We start from the raw sequence: 21,829 nt of genomic DNA, 5'->3' as shown, positions 1-21,829 counted from the left end.
ATTATTATTATTATTATCTTGTCAGGCGTTCTCCTAATGGCTGCTTCAGAAAATGAGGATAACGATATCCTGTGGTGTATTAATCATGATTCATTTCCTTTCCAAAAGCCAATGATGGAAACACAGGTAATTTATATATGTATATATTACCCTGTGTTTTGAAAGCAGGAGTTGTGAGAGATGATAATAATTTTGCCTGCTTAGATTTCTTTCATCTTAATGTTCCGTAATCTCTTCATACCTTTGGGACTTCTCCAGTTCTCATGTTCTCTCCCCACCCACTTCTTATTTTAAAAACTTCATATTACAACGGAAATCATAGGCATATCACAAGTTATGTCCAGGTTTGCACTTTTGTGAAATTAGTGTTAAAATTCTTTTAAAAATACAGCTGTAGACTCTGTTGCCTGGCCCAGCTATGGCATAAAATGACTGCACAGAGTGAAGGGTATTATGACAGCTGGCTTGCACAGGTACAGGCAAATATTGACTGGCAACCACCTTAGCTGGAGCATAGAGTTGGACTGTAAGTCATTGTATAATTTCTCACGCTACAATGTTTTTATTTCAGACAAAAACACCTGTTGATGGGCATTCTTGGGCTCTTTCTGCAATAGATGAACAGAAAGTTCAGAGGATTTTAACACCTTTGAATAAAGATCTAATTCCGATAACTGACTATCCTGTAGTTGTGCAGCAACATATGTTACCGCCAAAGAAATTTGTTCTCCTTTCTGCACAGGTATGTAGGACAATTTTTAATTTAAGGCTACAATCTACTGCCCAGATGTGTATATTTTCTTCTGTGATTATTCTTGACAAGACTGGACTATTTAGCATAATGTTTAAGATTTTTATTTAATTCATGTGTGTTACTTCTCAAAACATACAGAAGCGTTTGTGTTTGAGCAATACCCGTAGAGGCCTACGCTTTCCATATCTTCATAATCATTATCTCCAAGAAACTTGCTCAGTGGTGTAAATTATTAGATCCCTTTCTATATCAGATGTGTTAATTATTTAGATATGCTGGAGCTGATTGGATATAATAATTGTAAAGCATAAATTTGTAAAACATGGTCTGGTCCATGATGGTTCAAAAAGGGCCTTTAGTATGGTAGCCACGCCCACTTTCTGGAACTCTCTACCAGTACAACTTACAGGCTCTGGCCCTTCTGAGTTTTCGGTACCTATTGAAAACATACTTGTTCCAACAAGCATTCCCAGAAAGGTAATCTTGTCTTCAGTTTACTGTAATTATATACAATATTTTATTATCATATACTATATTTTGTACATCATTTAGGAATGTCATTTAATGTAAGCGATTAATAAATATCATTAAATAAATGAAAAATTCTTTGTTAGTATAAATGCAAAATAAAATGTCCTCAATATGCTTGCATTACATGATATAAACAGATTTTCAGAATTGAAGAAGTGCTTAATTTTTAAAATGAGGTGATGGGGCTCTAGTACCTGTTGACCTGTGAGCACTATCCCGTAATCCTACGTGTGTACATAGACAGTTGTGGTTACCAGGTAGTTAGGATAAGGTCAGAGACAGATACAGTGGGCTTCTTTGCATGTCATGACAAGCCGCCATGAATTCGTTATCCCATGGGGCTTCGCAACATGCCCCAGCCACCATTTTGAATATGCAAGCAGTGGTGTGTGCACCATGGCTTATCATGTCCTCCAAACCCAGGTGGCGTTAAACCTGGGAGGGTTAAACAGCCCTCGCATAACCCTAGAACATCCCATGGTAGGCTGCAGTGATCATGTGAACTGGATCAGTATATTGACTACTACTTCACACATCCCTGAAACTAGGCTCAAGGCTAATTCCTGTCTCAAATTAAGGCTTAGGTGGAGGGTTTACATCCCATTACTGTAGCTTAAATTTCACAGTACTGTACATCATGGGCAATATCGAATACTGCCAGCAGGACCCATCAGTAGCAGAACAGGAAGCTAGTGTTTCCTAATGCAATTGGAAACGAGCTGAAATGCTCATTTCCAGAACAGGTCAGTGGAACTAGTAGAGGGGAGCTTCGCTGACCTAGCCCGTTCCAGAAACAAGTGTTTTGGATCATTTCCAGGGTTGCTCTAGGAAGCAGTAGCTTCCCATTGCATTAATGCTGGGTCCCACTGATGCAACACAAACAGGAGAGGTGCAGTGGCATTATTGGATACTGCCCTTTAGTTGCCATGTCACAGTACAGGTTCAAAGCTCAGCCACAGATTTTCTGGATAGCCTATGGTGTGCCACTACTTTGTGCTCAGTTATCCACTATTGTAAAATGGAATTATTAATGGCAGTTGTGAAATTGAACAAGGTGTAAGAACTGTAAATTATTTTGACCTTGCTATAAAAATCATCACCAAGTTGATTTTTTCCCTGTAGGGGAGTTTTATGTTCCATAAACTCAGACCAGTAGATCAGCTGCGGCATCTTTTTGTGTGCAATGCAGGAGGTGATGGAGAAGATATTGAAAGGTTTTTCAAATTGCACCCGGTGAGAATTTTTTACTTGCTCTTAAATGATACTTACAATTTGAAATTTGTTCACAAGAGTTTGCTGTATACTAGGGGTGAGCAAAGCTTTCCAGCCCTCAGGGCAGCACACACAGAGAAGGGGGGAGAGGTGGATTGCTGAAGGAGGGGGAGGCTAAAGCTGCTTCCTTCCTCCCCCTCCCATGATCCTGATCCTGCCATTAGGGGCAGGGAAACTGATCCCAGATGCTTTGGTGCTGCTGTCCTGGCGCAGCTAATAGCTGATCTGCTGGGCTTCAGGGAAAAGTGGGTAAGGCTCATGCAGGCCACATGTAAAGCAACAGAGGGCCGCGTATAGCCTGTAGGTTACCCTCCCCTGCTGCATACCTTATTCCTTTCCATTTGCCATTCACATGGGGTTTGCTAATTTAGAAGGCTACGTAACACAATCCTAGAAGGTTACCCCTACACGTAGAAGCAGGAGTTCTCCCTTACCAGCTGAAACAGGAAAACACCCCATACGTTCTCAGAGCTCAGTTCGCTAAGTGGAAACTAGTGTATGCTCTGATAACTCTCTATTAAGTGGTCTTGATTAGTGGCCCTCACTTTATTTTACAGTAATAGATTCTATGAGCGAGTTATGAAATGTGTTGAACAAGTGGGACAGTTAAAAATGTGAGCATTCCAAGCTAGTTATGTTGACTGTAATGGCCCATGGTTTGAGGGCCACTGAAATGTTTCCAGTCTTTAGCTTGCCCAAGCTTCTCATTTGTATTTTTTATTTTATTTTTTTAGCAAATCTGCACAGAAAGACAAATCTTTGACAGTTTTGGTCCTTTGGGACCCAGCAGCAAATTCAGACTCGTTTGTAGGTTCAAGCAGGCAGTATCAAGTTGAACTTCCATAATAACATTAAAATTTGTTGAACCTGAAAATCATGAAAAATGATGCATTAGACTATAGATGCAGCAAAAAATTTCCGAGCAACTTGGAGTGAATTGTTTTTGAAACTTTACCTATGCTATTTTAAGTGCATGATTATCATTTATGTATCATATATAGATTTGTGCAAATGTTGGTCAAAGATAGATGTTCTGGTGAACTATGACTTTTTGTGACTTATAGTAAAGTCTGTTAAATTACATCGTGCAAAGGTCAGTGGGACTTATTCCACACTGATTTGCAGGCATTATTTTTTCTTATTTGGAAAAACTGCACCAGTTCAGCACACCTATCCACTATAGTGAGGGCCCGTAGATATGTACCTAACATCTTGTGGCAACAGAATGTTTCTGGCTGCAATTGTATACCCATGTACCTGGGACTAATCTCCACTGAACTCAGTGGGGCTTATTTCTGAGTAGAAAGGGTTACACCTTCCTGCCCCAAGTCCTTATTAATTTCTGGAATATGCATTAGAATTATGTCAAATGAGACATGTTATTTTACTGTTTTCTTTATGGTGATTCTTGCAGGAAGAACAGGCTTGTGCTACTTGCCTAATCCTTGCCTGCTCTGCTGCGGCTTGTGATAGAGAAGTATCAGGTTGGGCTACTAGAGCATTTTTCAGGTAAAATGATTCATATTTGCATTATGTCAGGAGATGCTACTTAAAAATCTATTGCTTCAGGCTGCATTGAACTCTGGATGGAGCATATGAACTGTTAAACTAAACTTTGCATGAAGCTTTATCATGAGGAGCTGGCTAATGTTACCTTGGTAACAGTATTATGATTTATTTCATTTTGTTATCATGGATCTAAACTGTGATACATGAGGAAAGTAGTTTGACTTTGAAGGAGAAATCCTTTTGTTCTGGTTTATGATTTATATGGAAATGGCCCTTTTCATATTTAACTGGTAAGCACACAATGGCCTCCTTCAGCTGTAATGATAAACTGTGGTTTATCATCATGGGAACTTGTGAGCTCCACCCCTCTACTTGAGCCTCCGGTGCAACTGGAAGGAGGAGATTGGGAGCTTTTGCTTCTCTTTTTAACTAATCAGGTTGTCATCTTGTCTGATCCCAGACAAACTGTGTTTAGTTGTGACTGTGATTTACTGAAACAAGCTAACTTCATGGTTTATGAAGTTGGCTTGTTTCAGTAAACTATGGTTAAGTTTAACCATAATTTAGGATTCATACACAATGATAAAAAAGAACAGCAGGTAATCAAAAGTAGAAGTGAAAGTTTCTGATCTCTTAGCCTTACTGCAGGAGGAGAGGAGAAGTGGGGAGCTTAGGAACATCAATAGGAAGCTGCCTGGGTCAGACTATTGGTCTATCTAGCCCAGTATTGTTAACATGAGTGGCAGCAGCTCTCCAAGGTTTAAGGCAGGAATTTTTCCAGCCCTACCTGGAGATGCCAGGGATTGAACCTGGGACTTTCTGCATGCAAAGCATGTGCTCTGTCACTTAGCAAGAATGAGGCTTGCCTAGGCTTATAATGATAAACCACACTGTATTTTTACATCAGAACATGGCCAGTCTTTGTATTTGTAGGCTAGGCATGGCGGAGAATTCCGCCACGGATCTTAGTGAGGCCGAATGCCAGTGTATTCGGGGCCCCGAAATCCGTGGTGGAACGAAGCCCCCCTGCCCCCCACCCTGCGAAATGGGCCCAGAACAAAGCACCTACCTGCTGCCGTCCACGCTGCATTGCGAATGGCAGCTGCATCTGGGCCGCCATTCGCTTCTTCCATATAGCCGTGATAGGCTACGTAAATACTTACGTAGCCTATCACGGCTAACGCAGGGACGCCATTTGCTTCCCTGTGGAAGCCGTGATAGGCTACGTAAGTATTTACGTAGCCTGTCATGGCAAGAGGGGTGCAAATGGCGTAGTGGTCGCCATTTGCGCCCCTCTGTTTTGCCGTAATAGGCTACGTAAATATTTATGTAGCCTATCATGGCGGGAAAAAAAGGGAACGCAAATGGCGGCTGCCGTAGCCACCGCCATTTGCGTTCCCTTTTTCTTTTTTGGCATGATAGGCTATGTAATTATTTATGTAGCCTATCACGGCAAAACAGAGGGGCGCAAATGGCATAGGGGACGCCATTTGCGTCCCTGCTTTAGCTGTGATAGGCTATGTGAGTATTTACGTAGCCTATCACGGGCCAGCGTAGGGACGCAAATGGCGTTCCCTACACAGGACGCCATTTGCGTCCGCACCAGCCCGGCAGTGGCTGGAGGCCCCGCTGCGGGTTGGCCCGGCCGCCGGCTCCGCGGCCTGGCCACGGAGCAGAGCCAGCCGGGCAGGATTCCGGCGGGGGGGGGGGAATGGATCGCCTCTCCCCCCCCCCCAATCGAAGATTCCGGGGGGAGGAACGGATTGCCTCCCCCCACCTGCGGAACCCGGCGGAGCCAGGTAAGCGGGGTTTTGTATACCCCTATTGTGGGCATGCAGGTTTTTTTTACATGCTTTACAATTTAACTACCAAAAAGGTATTTGTTGCATACTGGACTCCATTTTAAAACGTCAGAAAACCGGTTGTAGTGTTGTGATAATGAGACTTTAATCTGGTAAATCTTAGATATGGTGGTGAAGCACAGATGCGGTTTCCATCTCTCCTGCCTCCCCCAAGTAATGTAGGATCTGTACTGGGATCTCCTGTTCTACCTAGTAAGTAATGAATGTGACTATGACATATTTACTTTCATATGTTACATCTTTACCTTTTAGCAGGAGTTTGTTTAATTTTCAAGTTTATTTTTCTATACACTCCATCCTTTCATGTTTTTTCCTTGTAGCTGTAGTAATGCTGGATGTCAGAATGTATTCACTACTGTTTTGTTCATGATTCAGTAGTACATTTTCAAAGAACATATGAATGCCCTTGTCAAGGGCATTGACCGTGGGTGAGTTCGCATGACACAACAACCTACCCTGCAAATAATTCATACAACAATTCACAAAACAACCCCCAGTGCCCCCAATAGATGATCAGGCTTACCGTGGGTTGTTCTCCCACTCCTATCCCCTTGGTCCTCCCAGGGTCCTGCACAGCAGAACACAATTTGCCTGCCCATCCCGTCCCCCTCCCCTCTCTGATTGTGACCCTTTTCGCTCCTTTTAAAAATTACTTTATAGGCCCCTGAAATTTGTGCATGCGTGTGTGTGTGTATATATATATATTTATATATACACACCCCAGAAATTTGCACAAATATGTTCATAATTTACTTTTTATTTTTTGTCAGTCTTTCACAGTTGCGCAAGTGCGCACTTGCAACTGTAAAACCATATATGGCCTTGCCTTGTCAATGCACTTGTATGTTTTAGCTGTCAAAGGGAATGAAGTGCAGTATGAAACATACAAGGAAATTGACATGAGGAGACTGCATATAGGATAATTTGACAGACGTTAACAGGTCGGGAAAAAGATCGCCCACTTAGCAATTTGTTCCCCAGGGTTTTAAGTGTTGGGCTGATGCTTGTGGGTGCTCTACCTCTGTTCCACACTTCCTAGATCTCCAGCAAATCCTTTTAAGAGAGATCTGGGGTCCACCCTCTTTTTGTGACTCCCATTCATCCTAAATGCGGCAGTAACTCCTCCAAATGGGAGCCGCGAAAGGGGGTGGACCCTAGATCAAGCAATGGCAATTTGTGGATTATTTAACGTACGAATTGCCAAAACTAAGCAGGAATGAGCAAGTGCATTGCCTCTGGCATGCTCGTCACTTCTGCTGCTAGTTAACGAGCCATGATCACCGCATTCGTAGGTTGTTATTGTGGCGTCTGAACCCGGACACTCTGGTTGTTTAGGGGTTAAACAACTCATGGGTTGTTGTGATGTGCAAAATGGCCCAGGGTGTCTTAAAATCTGTGCCTAGATTATTGACAGAAAATGGTTGCTTTATAATATATATTGCTCTTCTTCCGTTAGGTTCCCCTATGCATGCGGGTAGTCCCTACCCTAATCCAAGCTTTTTGGCAACACCAGCACAAGGTATTTCCTTTTAATTCTTTATATTTTTACTTGTGTTGTAATTGTAATTTTATTTTTTTAAAAAACACATGTTGATGTTTCAGGTTTACAGCCTCCTGCTGTGTCAACTCCAGTATTTGCTTCGGGCAGTCACATGCCTCAGCATGGTGCTTCAGTTAGTGGCATGATATGTCCTGAGATAGTGTTTTCTGGAAAGCACAATGGCATCTGCTTATATTTCTCTCGAATTATTGGGTAAGTGAAAATGTGAGTATATGTGTCTTTTGATCCCAACAAGCTATATGTATGTATTTATGTATTTGAAATATTAGTAGACCACCTTTCAAGGCAGGAGTCCTTCCAAGGCGGCATACGACAATAAAATGCATATAATAAAATTCATAATAAAAAACCAACGTAGTAACAAAAGCAGCAAAAGTTCCACAAAAAATCCAAACTTGTTTTAACTTTAGTTAATTTTAACTATGGTTAGTGGAAACAGGCCAACTTCAAACAGTGGTTTATAAAGCTGGCTTATTTTCACTAACTGTAGTTAAGATTAACCACTATTGAGGGTTTTAGCATGTTGATGCTAAGCTGTGGTTTATCTGACACGGAAGCATCCAATCTCCTCGTGGCCACACCAGAGGAGAGTGGAGCATGTGAGTCCAAGGCTCATTGCAGCTTGTCCTTGTAATGCCAAAACATAGTTAGCATTGTGTGGGATTCACCTGGTTCACATGTCATGGCAGCTAATTGTGGGTTATTTAGCCCATGATTTGTGGGGATGCACACGGTCTGTGAGCTGCTTCCAGTTTCTGTAAACAACCTCCAATCAGCCCTATCCGAAGTTGTGAGTGTGACGTGCGAACCTGGATAATTGGGTTGTTTAGGAGCTAAACAACCCAGCAGTTAAGCCAACAGCAAACCATGGGTTAATTCCTGGGTTGTTTAGCCCTTAAACAACCCATTGGTCTGGGTCAGCACATCATGCTGACAACCTCCAATTACGCCAATCAGAGATTGTTTACAGAAAATGGAAGCAGTTTGTTCACAGCGTGCATCTTTGCAAATGGGTTAATTAATTAATCCATTATTTCCTCCCGTGACTTTCAAACAGCCGCATTGTGTTTATATTAAACAATATTGTAAACATTGTCATTGTAAAATAGAAAAGCCTGTTTGTAACCATCACTTACAATTAAAAGCTCCACCTGTTTTATAGTTATAGGTTTATATTTGGTAGAAGAATATAAACAATATACTTGTAAATTAGGCAACCCGTTTTATTCTGGCTTTCCAGTCTTCAGTTGACTTCCACAAATAACTTTTTGTGGAAGTAAAGGTTTTACTTTCCTTGTGTCATGGCAAGCTGAAGTAAATTCTCACAGCTGCTTATGCAGATAATGGTTTTATTATTCTAAATACATGATTCAAGGCAGGTCCAGACTGTAGCCAATAATATAGTAGGCTGGGTTGGAAAGGTTGTCCATGTAGCATCTGTAGATAACTTATCCTTGATACAATAACCCACTTAGGAAGACAACAGTAATAACCAGTTTATTCAGTAGTCTATACCATTGGTAATAAGTGGAGGAAAATACAACAATTCTTGTATTATATTACCTACATGAACCAGTAGTATGAATATATGATTTGGCTCTTTGACGAATGGATGCCTATACAGAACAAAGGAGGGGAAACAAAGACAGCTTAAGTGGTACAACACAAAGTATAGGAAGACTAGTCAAGAAAGAAACCAAGGAATTGCTGCTATATTGAAATGCGCGCGCACACACACACAAACTATTTTTTATAGATGCATGGCTAATCTTTTGATGCAAACTTTTGCAATGAATTGGCCTTTTAGTTGTTGCTAGGGTGGAGGTGGGGTATGAATAGTCTTTGGTTCTTAATGCAGTGGACATTTGCGTGCTGGGCTGATGATAGCAAAAAGGATCAAAGTTGTATTTTCCTGCTTTTCAGAAACATTTGGGATGGAAGTATCGTTGTGGAGAGAGTTTTCAAGAGTGGCAATCGAGAGGTTGTAGCTGTAAGTGCTACTGGGCATTAATGCCTCTTTCTCTCAGAATCTTATATAAGCTTTCTAATCTCTGTATAGCAGGGATAGGGAACCTTTTTTTCTGACAAGGACTGCATTCCTTCAGGAGTAATCTGTTGGGGATCGCATGCCAATGATTGGTGAAGCTGCCCCTTTTCCTTTTTTCTTTCTTTTCTTTCTGCTAGCCCTTTTCCCTTTCCCTCTCCTTTCTGCCAGCCCTCCCTCTTGTTCGAGCAGGCTGCCCAGGGAGGGATAAACCACACTTACAGAGGTCTGATCACCTACAAAGGGTTCCCCCCTTCCATCAATCCATCCGTTTTGTCTCTCCCCTCCCAGTTTTTCCCCTCACGCCTTCCTCTCCCTCTCGGCATTTCTTACTTGGGTCCTCTAATAGCCTGATTGTGGCTTACCATATTGACAAGCACATGCTGGTGCCTGATGCTTAGTGTGAAATCAAAAAGCACAACTCTGTGTGAGAGCTGTACAGTTATTTTCTTCATTTCGAGAAGATGGTTTAGGATTTGGTATTAACATTGTTATCCCTGTAATTCACTTATATACCTTTGTATTTAATACTTTTGGCTTGGCCTTAGGAGCAGGATAAATCAGCAGAGGTTACTGTAACCAAGTTCTGTTTTAATTACATTAATGTGAAGCAGAGGAAAGCACTTGACCGTTCCAGGTAGAGACTTGTTCAGAGCTCCTGAAAAAAAAAGGTTATTTCAGTGCTAAATGCAGGCCTTTAAAGGCCAGTTTATGCAAACTGCAGAATCAAAAGGTAAAGCTTTTTCTGGACTGTCCAAGAGCAAATGGTGATGGGGGGCAAGTTGTGTCTTTGAATGCTTTCCCAAACACCTCCCCTGTCCCAAATTCCCCTCACACGGAAAAATAGTATATCAGATAGAAGGGCTCAGCCAACTCTCACTCTTAAAATGCTAGTTGTCTAATTCTTCAGAATCAAGTAAGTGATAACCCTTTCCTGTATGGCTCCACCTCAAGCTTCCAGTTGTGCTGGTTGCAAGTTTGAATGTACCCCCTTCCTTTAAAAAAAACAAAACACAAACCCTCCACTACAAAACTAGAATTTGGGGGGAAAGATAGACTGAACTGTCTTTTAATTTTCTGTATGGAAGTAATGCAAGGAAGCAGGGAGGTAGAGCGTGTGAGTGTAGATCTGGAGTCTGTTCAATTGTTCATCAAATAACAAAGTGCAATTAAAATATTAGTAATAAATGTGATTCATTAGTCTATGGATACAGACTTCTCAGGATATTCCTATACATACTTCACTACAAGATTTGTATCTCTTGTTCAATTAAAATTGGTAAAAGTTTTGGATAAGTTCATTTCAGTTAATCTCTTCCTTGTTTAGGTTGAAAGTAGTGTTCCAGCACAGGTGTTAGAATCTGTGCTACAAGAATTAAAAGGACTACAGGATTTTTTGGATAGGAATTCACAATTTGCAGTAGGATCGCTTAGAAATCACAGGTAAGAGCTCTTTATTTTGCTAAGGAAAATAAAGCAAGCAGTGGAAGTTACTGTTTTGCCAGTTGTATTGTATACATAATTAGTACAAAAGTTCAATTTGTTCTGTGTGCTACTGAAGTAAACCCATGTGTCTCCAATATTTATGAATGGATTTTTATGCTCTTATGCATTAATTTTTTTTCTAACATTTTGATACTTTCCTGACTAACTTGGTGGGTTTTCGTAACAACTTACAAAATGCAATAAAATACAACAAACTTCATATGGAACAGTAGATTGTTAACACTAGTCATTAAAATACTAAACTAGTTGTTTAGTATTAGTTGTTTAGAGCGTTGTTTAAACAACAGTTTAGTTGTTTAGAGTGGCTGGGTGACCAGCCAGATGGGCGATTAATAAATTTAATAATAAATAAATAAATAAAATTCTGATAGGTATTATGTTAACATCTAGTAGCTTGTGATATTTTGCAGTGACCTTTAGAGATTATTCTACTATTGCTTTGATCTATTTTTGCTGACATACATTTGGTACAGTATGGCTACAACCGCCTAAACCTGTGCTGTATACCTGTTTGTTCTTTTTCTTGAATCAGTTTCGCCACTCCAGCTAGTCTGCAGCAACGATTACTTGGAGTCATGAGGTCTGATGGTGGAAGTTCTCAGCAAATGCAGCAAGAGCTCCAGAGGAAGTTTCATGGTAAAGAAGAAGCTCACATTTTTATTGCCTCTTCTTTGTTCTCTATTTTTGATAGAATGTGTTTTTCCATCTAACTTTAACAGTTAACAATGTATGTTCTCTCAAGGATTAATGTTTAGAGAGGAATTGTCTCTCCTCCTAAGAAAGAGGCTGGTCCTTAGTAATAGTTAGTGACAGCAGATCCACCCAAATCTGCTCTGTAAATAATCCAGAGAAATCAGATTATTGGCAAACACTTTCTGGAATTCAAAAACATAATCTGAAATCTGGATTGGTTCTGGAGCCAAGATTATGTCACAAGACTATATCACCCCACACTCATTTGGAATGCCTGTTGAGAACCCTCCCCATCATTCCTCCACTTCCCTTAGGGTGCAATCCTATCCAGATAGGCAGCCACCTCCGAACTCAGAGGCGACCACTTATCCAAAGCAGGGCAGGAGAAGCACGGAGGGAATCGTACCCTCTGTGCTTCTCCTGCCCTGCATTTTCGGCTAGACAGCCAACTGCAGGTATCTAGCTGCGGGAGGACAGCGGGGAAGGAGGCTGCTGTATGACACATTGGATGTGTCGTACAGGCATTTCCGCCCACCCCGGAATGCCCCCAGCCATGCCCCTTTTTGGCCGCTCCGCACTCCTCTTGCAAGCGCGGAGGATGGGGCTGTTCCACGCTGCCTCCGAGGCAGTTATCAGTTCCCGGATAACACGATATCCTATGGCCGTCTAGCTGCTCTCTAGCAGCCATAGGATTGCTCCCTCCATTTATTAAGGTAGAAGACAGTGGAAGGAATTATTATTAATTTATAAAGCACCTAAAATTTCCTAATAAATTTTTGATATAAACCACCTTGTATGTTTCTGTTGTAATAGAGGGATATAAATGTTTTAATAATAATAATAACACACTACAACATCTGGTATCTGACACACACACCCATTTTGAATTCCACACCCTTCCAGGGCCAATTAGGAGGTTGTTCTCTGTGTGTGTGTGTGTGTGTGTGTGTGTGTACGCACGTGTGCGCATTCATATATTCCTTCCCTTTCTCGTTTTGCCATATAGTCCTATCCATTGGAAGTAGTGTGTAATATATTTGCACTGCTTCCAAACCTTTTTAGGATAGCATTTACTGCATGGAAGAATAGCTCTCCCCCCACCCCCCGCCTTCCTGGGGATCTATTTGTCTGTCTTGATGCGCATAGCCATTTTCATTGAAATTATAGGATTTATAATTTCATGCCTATGGAAATTATAGGCATAATTTCCTATAATTATGCCTATAATTATGGGCATTCTCAATGCCTATGGAAAGTAGCTCCAAGTGTCAGCGTACAGTGATAAGCGAGGCAGTAAGAGTTCTTTTTCAAGGTTACTGCATTACCACATTTGGGGATTGCTTAAACCTGGTGAATCCTGCCTAGTGGGGAGAGGGTGGAAACTAGATGAGCCTGGAGATTAGTCCCTTCAGGCCATGTCATCCTGTGGTTCTTTGATGCTTCCTTGAAAAGGTTTTGTGAAAAGGAAATCATGGAGTTGAAAAACTTTAAGGAAGCCAAGTTGGGAGGACATGGATTGGTTGTAACTTAGTGGTGTGTGTTTCAATTTTGCAGCAGAGGCACAATTAACTGAGAAAGCCTCCCTACAAGGCATCCAGCAGCTCGTTCGGAAAACCTGCCAGGCTTTGGCATTGTGGAAGCTTCTTTGTGAGCATCAATTCAATGTTGTTGTCGGTGAGCTTCAGAAGGTATGTGTAAAGGCACTCCTAGCTTCTTGTGCTAGAAAACATACACTTTTTGTTGCTAAAGGCAGACTGTTTTCTTCCGTCAGAATCTTCTAGAAATTCGGTAGCGCTTAGTGGTTTTGGAGCAGTTGTGCTCTCCACAATAGTTCCTTGTTCCTTTGCTGTGAGTACAGCATGTATGTGCTTAAGACATTTAAAACCATTTGAGTTACAGTAAAATTGTGGATGTGCTTTTTTACATAGGAATTTCAAGATCATCTGAAGGTTACAACTTTCAGAGACTTGGTAATTAGAGACAAAGAGCTAACTGGAGCCCTCATTGCTTCCCTTATCAATTGTTACATCAGAGACCATGCTGCTGTGGATGGTATCAGTTCACATCTACAAGACATCTGTCCACTGCTCTACAGCACAGATGATGCTATCTGTTCCAAGGTATGGTATAGCAAGCAATGAGAAGAAACAAGGGTGGTTTTGGCTACTTGTGTATTTTGCTGTCAAGTGGTATTTTTACATTTTGTAATTCTCACATTATTACTGTGGTCAGCAACAAAATAAGCCAAATTCAAAGCATGGGTTATGAAGTTGGTTTGTTTAAAATAACCATGTTGTTGTTGTTCAGTAGTTAAGTCATGTCCGACTTTCCGTGACCCATGGACCATAGCACGCCAGGCCTTCCTGTCCTCCGCTGTCTTCCGGAGTGTGCTCAAGTTATATTCATTGCATCAGTGATGCTAACTAGCCATCTCATCCTCTGCCGTCCCCTTCTCCTTTGGCCTTCAGTCTTTCCCAGCATCAGGGTCTTTTCCAGGGAGTTTTCTCTTCGCGTTGGGTGGCCAAAATATTTGAGCTTCAGCTTCAGTATCTGTCCTTCCAATGAGCAGTCAGGGTTGATTTCCTTTAGGATTGACTGATTGGACCTCCTTGCAGTCCAGGGGACTCGTAAGAGTCTTCTCCAGCACCACGGTTCGAAAGCATCAATTCTTCGGCGCTCAGCCTTCCTTATAGTCCAGCTCCCACAGCCATACATGGTAAGCCTAGATTCAGTGAAATTGAAAGTAAAAGCTGCTGCAGCCATCCCGCCAGTCATGAGGGGGGGAGTATATGAGTAAAAGGTATATCTTTCATATTTACTGTGTCTTACACTCTCAAGAAACAAGATACTTCTACTAGGCTGCAATCCTGTGCACATTTACTTGGACCTAAGCCCCATTGAACCCAATGGAACTTACTTCTGAGTAGACATGTATAAGATTGGTCTGTGAGTTTAAAAAAACAAACTGCAAATGAATTACTACAGTGTTTCAGAAAATGGATTTATTAATTAAGTAGGTAGCTAGGGTATCCTTAAACAATTGAGCATTATATCATGATTGTCTATAGAAGGATATGGGCTGCTTATCACAAGACTAATTCTGTGTAGGAAAAAGGTGAGTCAGAATGTGTATTCATTATGTGTGACATGCATAGACCTCCATTTCAGTTTTCAATAATGTAAAGTTTTCATGTGAAGTGGCCCTGGTTCAGATGAAGTCTTGAATGTCTGCTTGTGTCTTAATAGGCAAATGAGTTACTTCAGAGATCCCGACAAGTTCAGAACAAATCTGAAAAAGAGAAGATGCTAAGAGAGTCACTGAAAGAATATCAGAAGATTAGCACACAGGTGGATCTTGCAAACGTCTGTGTACAGTATAGGCAAGGTGAGCTGGAAACATCACTTTCTATGTCAACATGCCTGTGTCCCTCCATGTCTTCTATAGCAGAAATATCAAGAAGACGATACAGTATAGAAAGTGATGCGTGTAAATAACAAATATGTTTTTAAAAAAACCAAAAAATGGGGGGAAATACTTGAAATTTTAGTTGTCACCATTCATTGGTCCAGAACACGGGTGTGCTGTCTGCTCCATCCACTAGGAGGCAGCTCTTTTGAAGAAATAGTTGGCTCAAGGCACTAGGGATGTACGAAAGTCACTTACCTTTTCGCAGGGGTGCTTCGTGGTGGGGGGGAGGCGCTTCGCTTCTCCCCCCGAAGTTCAGGCGAGGGGGGGGAGGCATCCCGCCTCGCCCGGCCGAAATTCAGGCCGGGGGGGGGAGGCTTCCCGCCTCGCCCGGCCGAAATTCAGGCCAGGGAGAAGCGCCCCGGCCGCGAAACAAAGTGTAACACCCCCCCCCCCCCGTGATAGGCTACGTAACGATTAACGTAGCCTATCACGGCTAGATTTCCAAAGTCAGCCGTGATAGGCTACGTAAATCGTTACGTAGCCTATCACGGGTGACTTTGAAAAAAAAACAAAACGCGTACACAAATGGCGGCGCTCTATGGGTGCCGCCATTTGCGTTCCTTATTTGGTCCCGGTAGTCTACGTAAAGATTTACGTAGACTACAACGTAGTCTACCTAAATCTTTACGTAGACTACCGGGACCAAATAAGGAACGCAAATGGCGCCCATAGGGCGTCGCCATTTGCATACGCGCTTTTTTCTTTTTTTTTCAGAGTCACCCGTAATAGGCTACGTAACGATTTACGTAGCCTATCACGGCTGACTTTGGAAATCTAGCTGTGATAGGCTACATTAATCGTTACGTAGCCTATCATGGGGTTTGTTTGTTTTTTTACACTTTGTAATGGCGGCGGCGGCAGCCAGTCGGAAGACCGACTGCCGCCCCCGACGAAAGGCCGACGAACCGCTGCCGGGACCCACCGCCGGGAGGGACATTCGCCAAAGGTAAGTCCCATCCCGAGGGGGGGGCGGAGAATTTCACCGCCGATTTCGGGGGGCTGAATGCGTTGGCGCTCGGCCCCCTGAAGATTCGGGGAGAAATTCTCCGCCATCCCTACAAGGCACTTCCCTTCTGAAACCACTCTTTCTTCTGCCTCTGCAGTGAATGGATGCATGTCTCCATCTTTTGCTTTTTACAGAGCATATTTAAAAATAGGAGGAAGAGATAGGATTCATAGAGTAACGGGTTACTTGGCTCCAGCCAGCTTCCTGGTAGATGTGTTTCGTCTCTTCGTAACCCTTGGGTTTGGCTTCACAGCCCTTTCCTAGTCACCAGTTCTTTTGCCGCCCCCTACCCCGAAGTCCAAATAAGTGACCTTTTTACCTATACCCTATAATAAATGTTTATGTTTTGTACTTCAGGGATATTTTACCATTTTAAGAAATTAGTGTTATCTTTCAAGTAAGACTTAATATGTGAATTGAGATGTTTCAGACAGGAATCACGTATCCCGTTATAGGTTCTAAAATAGGGTCTGTTTTTATCAGAACAACCACACAGTACTTGTGAATAGAATTAAACCTCTACAGAGTTTTGTGTGTGTTTTAAATTATACATATAATATACTTGGATAAAACTGTGTTTTACAAATATATAAAAGCAATGAAAACGTGAGAAATGTAGTTTTCCAAGACTCTTAAGTGGAAATTCCTTGAAAAATGTGGGTAGATGGTACCCCGGCAGTCTACAGCATCACAGCGTAGAATTAGGCCTTTGAGTGATGTCCGTTATATTTTATAATTGGAAGAATGTTGTTTGTATTAGTTTATGCACACACTATCACTGTTGTTCCTTTTTTTCCTTTTTGATCTCAAGTGCGTTTCTATGAGGGTGTGGTAGAACTCTCTCTCACTGCTGCAGAGAAAAAGGATCCCCAAGGTCTTGGACTCCATTATTACAAAAATGCAGAACCGGAAGAAGATGTCACTGGGTGCCAGGCTTTCCAAGAGAGGTAAGTTTTGGGATACAGATTGAAATTTTCTTCAGAACAAAGATGGTGGTAGTAATTTACTGGGGTTATGAATGTGTGGAAATAGCCTAACATTAATAGGTTGAAAGTAATGTAAGTATGTATTTCAAATTATCAATACGACGCTAGTTATCTGAGCTGAAATCCAATTTTGGGCAGCAGAAATCTATAGATGATGGTTGAGCATAAGGTTGCTGCCAGACATTGGGAGTGTGTGAGGGTGGATCACGCTTCCCATGATGTAACATGGAACTAAATGCTCCTAATATAGGATTCCATATAACATAGGACTCTATACTCCTTGTTTTTCCATAAACTGTGCCAAAGTTAAGACGACCATGAATGCCTCATACATATTTTTATCTGTTTAGGATAGGATGATTCTGCTATGAAGATACCAAATTTGATTGATCATTGTGGAATTTAATTCACCAGAACAATTGAGTGGAATTTCAGTAACGATTTTTTTAAAAAATTGTTCCACTGTACATTAGTGTGTTGGATTTTAGCGGACTGGGCACTTTTAGAGATTTGGGGATAATGATCAGAATGTTCACATCACCCTTGAATCTTTTTGATAGAGCAGGCAACAAACTGTATTAAGATATCAACTTTCTCCTTAATTTTTTCTCTTTGGTAATGTCATTGTGCTCATCTGAACAACCCAAGGAACAGCGGCAGAGTGGGTTGCCAGCACAGGTTTCTTTATGTGACTTTGTTCACTAAATGCTTTGAAGTTCAGTCCATACTAGAGGTGGGCAACTTGTGGCCCTCCAGGTGTTTTGGTCTACAACTTCCATTATCCCTCACCATTAGCTATGCTGGGTAGGTCTGATGGGAGTTGAAGGCCAAAGCATCTGGAGGGCCACATGTTACCCACCCCTGGTCTGTACCTATAGATATCCTGTGCACTTTCTGCAGCCATTCTCATCTCTAGCTCTCTAGGAAGCAATACCCAGAGTGAAGTTTCTGCTGTCTTGTAGGAAATCCTATACTTAAGAAGTGGGATGGCAAAATTATTATGGCTCCAGATGTTGCTGTGAATGCTTGAAGATTTTGCTCATGAGTCATGCATCTTTTTGCAGATTAAACAGCTATAAGTGCATCACAGACACTCTTCAGGAGCTAGTCAATCAAAGTAAAGCTGCTCCTCAGTCTCCCAGTGTGCCCAAAAAACCTGGTCCTCCTGTGTTGTCGTCTGATCCCAATATGCTGAGCAATGAAGAAGCAGGACTTCATGTAAGAAACAAGCAAGGAATACACTGAATTGTCATTAACTTTGCTTTTCTTAAATCCAGTAGCCAGGATCTAAAGAACAACTTTAGGTGTGCCCAAGGGTTTGATCATGTCTCATAGATGTCTTTCATTTGAACAGCAGACCCCAAGCAATATCAGCGACTGCTATTGAAACTACCCTTGATTTCAAAAGAAGTTTGACATGTGACATGGTAGAGGCTACTCTTAGAGGAACACATGCCCAAGGATCCTTTGGGGATGCATATGGTTCCTTAGGTCCAGGTCAATATAACATACCATAATCTTTTGAAAAACTTTTATTATGGCATACTAGCCTACACAATATTTGCTGGAAGTATTTCAAGGATGAATTGGAAATGTTCTATAGGACTGCAAATATAATAAAATGTACAGTTAAATATTTCGTCTTCTTTTTAAGGTAATATATATTGAAAGGAAACTTATTGTGTACATTTATGCACACCTATCTTAATATTTTTTCCCTCCCTGATTCTAGTTTGAACACATGCTTAAATTGGCTCAACGTTCCACAGATGAACTTTTTAGTATTGCTCTTTACAACTGGTTGGTCCAAGTTGATCTCTCAGATAAACTGCTGCAGGTAAGATCACACTGAACTTGCTAACAATAAATACAGTGTTTGATACTATTTTTGATATTTGAGAATTGAACTTTATAGTCAGAATGGATAAAATGCAGCAGTGGAAAACTGATAGGACTTTACTTTTTTTCCTGATTCCTGCAGATAAACTCTCCATTTTTGGAGCCATATCTGGCACGGATGGCCAAAGTTGATCAAAACAAAGTTCGCTATATGGATCTCCTGTGGAGGTTTTTTGAGAAAAATAGAAGTTTTAGTAATGCAGCCAGGGTGCTAGCAAAATTGGCAGACATGCACAGGTAAGCGTAGCTTGTCAGCAGTCAGTGCTTCTAATATGGAAACTATTTATTTATTTATTACATTTCTATACCACCCAAAAGCCAAAGCTCTCAGAGCAGTTCACAGAAATTAAAACCACAAATACAGCATAAAAACAGTATAAAATATAAACACCTAAAACTACAGTACAGTACAACCAGAATAAAACTTAGCAGCAGTGCAGAGATTTAAAATACAGTAACACATTTAAAATAACAGAGCTAAAAGACTAGAACGTTAAAATTCCTGGGAAAATAAAAAGGTCTTCACCTGGCACCAGAAAGAGTACAACATAGGGGCAAGGCTCCCTAGAGTGCTCATTCCACAACCGGGGTGCCACAGCAGAAATGGGCCTTTTCCTGGTAGCCACCCACCTCATTTCCTTTGGCAGGGGCTCCCAGAGAAGAACCCCTGAAGATGAACTTAAGAGTCCAGGCAGGGACATATGGGAGGAGATGATCCTTCAGATAACCTGACCCCAAGCTGTTTAGGGCTTTAAATGTTAATAGCAGCACTTTTAATCGGGCCTGGACATGGACTGGCAGCCAGTGCAGCTGGAAAAGTACTGACATAATATGGTCACATTGGCTTAATGTCTGGCTTATTTGGTTGTTTTATTATATTACAATGTTTGCAAAGGAATCTTCACGATAGGATCAGTTACTAAAAGCCAGCCCTAAACAAATTGCAATTCATCAAACTGAACAAGGCCGCCATCTGGGTACTGTGGGCTCCAGGTGCTTGACAACCTTGCTATGTTTGTGGTCCAAAGCAGGCAGCAAAAATAGGTTTATTGAGTCCTGCTGGATTACCATAATGGCCGGTAAGCTGTATCTGGGTCGGTGAGTCACAAAGTGTTCAGGGTTGCTAAAAGCTATTAAGGGCACAGTCCTATCGGGATAGGAGTTCGGAGGCTTACAGTAATCTAATGCAAAGCCAGAGAAGCAGTGGAAACTATCTTCACCTCCCTGCAACTCTCATTTTGCATTTTTGCTAGATGGGCTTTTTTGCCCATTTAGCTGGGACGCTTTGGATGTGGAGGTAAGCAGGCTGTAGATGCCTGAAGATAGCTCATGTCCCAGCTTCTCCAGTCCCCACTCCCTGGAACACAGCCTTTACCCCCTCTCTGAGGTTGTGTTCCCCACCTCGGAGAGGCAGATGGTGCAGTTCTTTCCAGGGGGTGGGGGCAGAGCGTGGATTTCTGGCTCCAAGGTCAGAGCACTGTCTTCAACCTCAGATCCAGGAATCTGAAATATCCTGTGGGCCCCCAAATTTTTTCTAGGATCCATAGGATTGGTCCCTAAATCGTTATGTAGATAAATGAAGTTTTTAATGAGTTCTAATACATTTTTAAATGCTTTTATATCATGTATATGAACATACAATACGTTATACAATTAATACAATTAATTGTATAATTAATTAATATACAATTAATGCTGCGAAGAACTGAACACATGATTTAAGCTGCAGTTCTGTACATGCTTGGGTGTAAGCGCCATTAATCTCAGTGGGACTTCTGATTATACATGTATAGTATAAATAGTGTATTGCACTATTAGTATAATTTTGCGGACTGGATGGTCAGTATAATCTACTTATATATTAGTGATGCTTCAGCATGGTCGTCAAATGTTTTTGCATTCTGTCTTAAATGGAAGATGTCCCTGACCATGTCTTAACAACAGCAAAGCTACAGTGATTAAACCCATTTAATTTATAAAAGATGTGGCAGTAAAGGTGGTAGAGATATATAAATTGGGAGTGGTTTAAAAAGTCCAAGTGGGAAACATCAGCTTTATCTTTCACACATTACTGGGGGTAAAGGTTTGTAGCATTGTATAGTACCCACGTGAGAGGGTTAGGGCTTCAGCATATGCCTCTCCACACCCTCTTCCTTCACAAAGATAATGAGCGAACTTGGAAAATGCATCTTTGCTGTATTGATCTGGAGATGCATTTGGCTACCTTCTATCTATGAGTAAGAGGAGTGACTAAAGCCTACTCCCAATCTTTCCCAAAGTATCATCTGATCAGCTAGCCTTTTGGCAGCAGTAGAAGTTTTGAAGGTAGAAGTTTTGAAAGGTATTAAAAAGGAACCTTTTCTTTTCCATGGCAGACTTTCTGGCAAGAAACATGGTGATGGCCAGCAGCATAAATGTATTGAAATACATTTCATAAATGCATTGAGGATAGTAATTGATAAGTGCTTGTCAAACCATGCATCTTCAAGTGAAACATCTAAAATATTGTTGTATATGGTTATAAATATGGTTGCTGTGCATTTCTAGATAGTATAGGTGGCCAAGCAGAGGGGTCAATAACAGGAACCCAAAGACTGGCAAAAGGAATCAAAAGAATGACATTTTTTTATGACGATAGAATTGTAAATTATCAAAAGGAAGGATGGTGTACTGCAGATGAGTAAAAAGAGACAGACAGAATAACAGAACTCAAATTTTAAAAGATTGAAAACAGATA

The 21,829-nt window shown here is 41.4% G+C and overlaps 1 protein-coding gene across 3 annotated transcripts in view; it reads left to right on the top strand.

The window, feature by feature from the left end:
* NUP155 (nucleoporin 155) overlaps nucleotides 1-21,829 on the top strand; it is a 41,304-nt gene that overhangs the window by 13,097 nt on the left and 6,378 nt on the right. For all 3 annotated transcript variants that reach the window (XM_084833089.1, XM_084833091.1, XM_084833090.1), the window contains 17 exons: nucleotides 26-126; nucleotides 572-742; nucleotides 2,408-2,518; nucleotides 3,972-4,066; nucleotides 6,032-6,120; nucleotides 7,385-7,447; nucleotides 7,531-7,681; nucleotides 9,413-9,479; nucleotides 10,861-10,976; nucleotides 11,572-11,675; nucleotides 13,287-13,420; nucleotides 13,661-13,852; nucleotides 14,979-15,117; nucleotides 17,019-17,154; nucleotides 18,258-18,411; nucleotides 18,926-19,030; nucleotides 19,175-19,329. In XM_084833089.1, coding sequence (XP_084689215.1) covers nucleotides 26-126; nucleotides 572-742; nucleotides 2,408-2,518; nucleotides 3,972-4,066; nucleotides 6,032-6,120; nucleotides 7,385-7,447; nucleotides 7,531-7,681; nucleotides 9,413-9,479; nucleotides 10,861-10,976; nucleotides 11,572-11,675; nucleotides 13,287-13,420; nucleotides 13,661-13,852; nucleotides 14,979-15,117; nucleotides 17,019-17,154; nucleotides 18,258-18,411; nucleotides 18,926-19,030; nucleotides 19,175-19,329 — 2,083 coding nt within the window. The remainder of the gene's footprint in view (nucleotides 1-25; nucleotides 127-571; nucleotides 743-2,407; nucleotides 2,519-3,971; nucleotides 4,067-6,031; nucleotides 6,121-7,384; nucleotides 7,448-7,530; nucleotides 7,682-9,412; nucleotides 9,480-10,860; nucleotides 10,977-11,571; nucleotides 11,676-13,286; nucleotides 13,421-13,660; nucleotides 13,853-14,978; nucleotides 15,118-17,018; nucleotides 17,155-18,257; nucleotides 18,412-18,925; nucleotides 19,031-19,174; nucleotides 19,330-21,829) is intronic.

The sequence above is a fragment of the Heloderma suspectum genome, chromosome 2, assembly GCF_057233095.1.
Source record: "Heloderma suspectum isolate Gila_16-S chromosome 2, 16-S_ref, whole genome shotgun sequence".
Taxonomy (NCBI): Eukaryota; Metazoa; Chordata; class Lepidosauria; order Squamata; family Helodermatidae; genus Heloderma; species Heloderma suspectum.
This window is presented reverse-complemented; position numbering and strand designations above follow the sequence as displayed.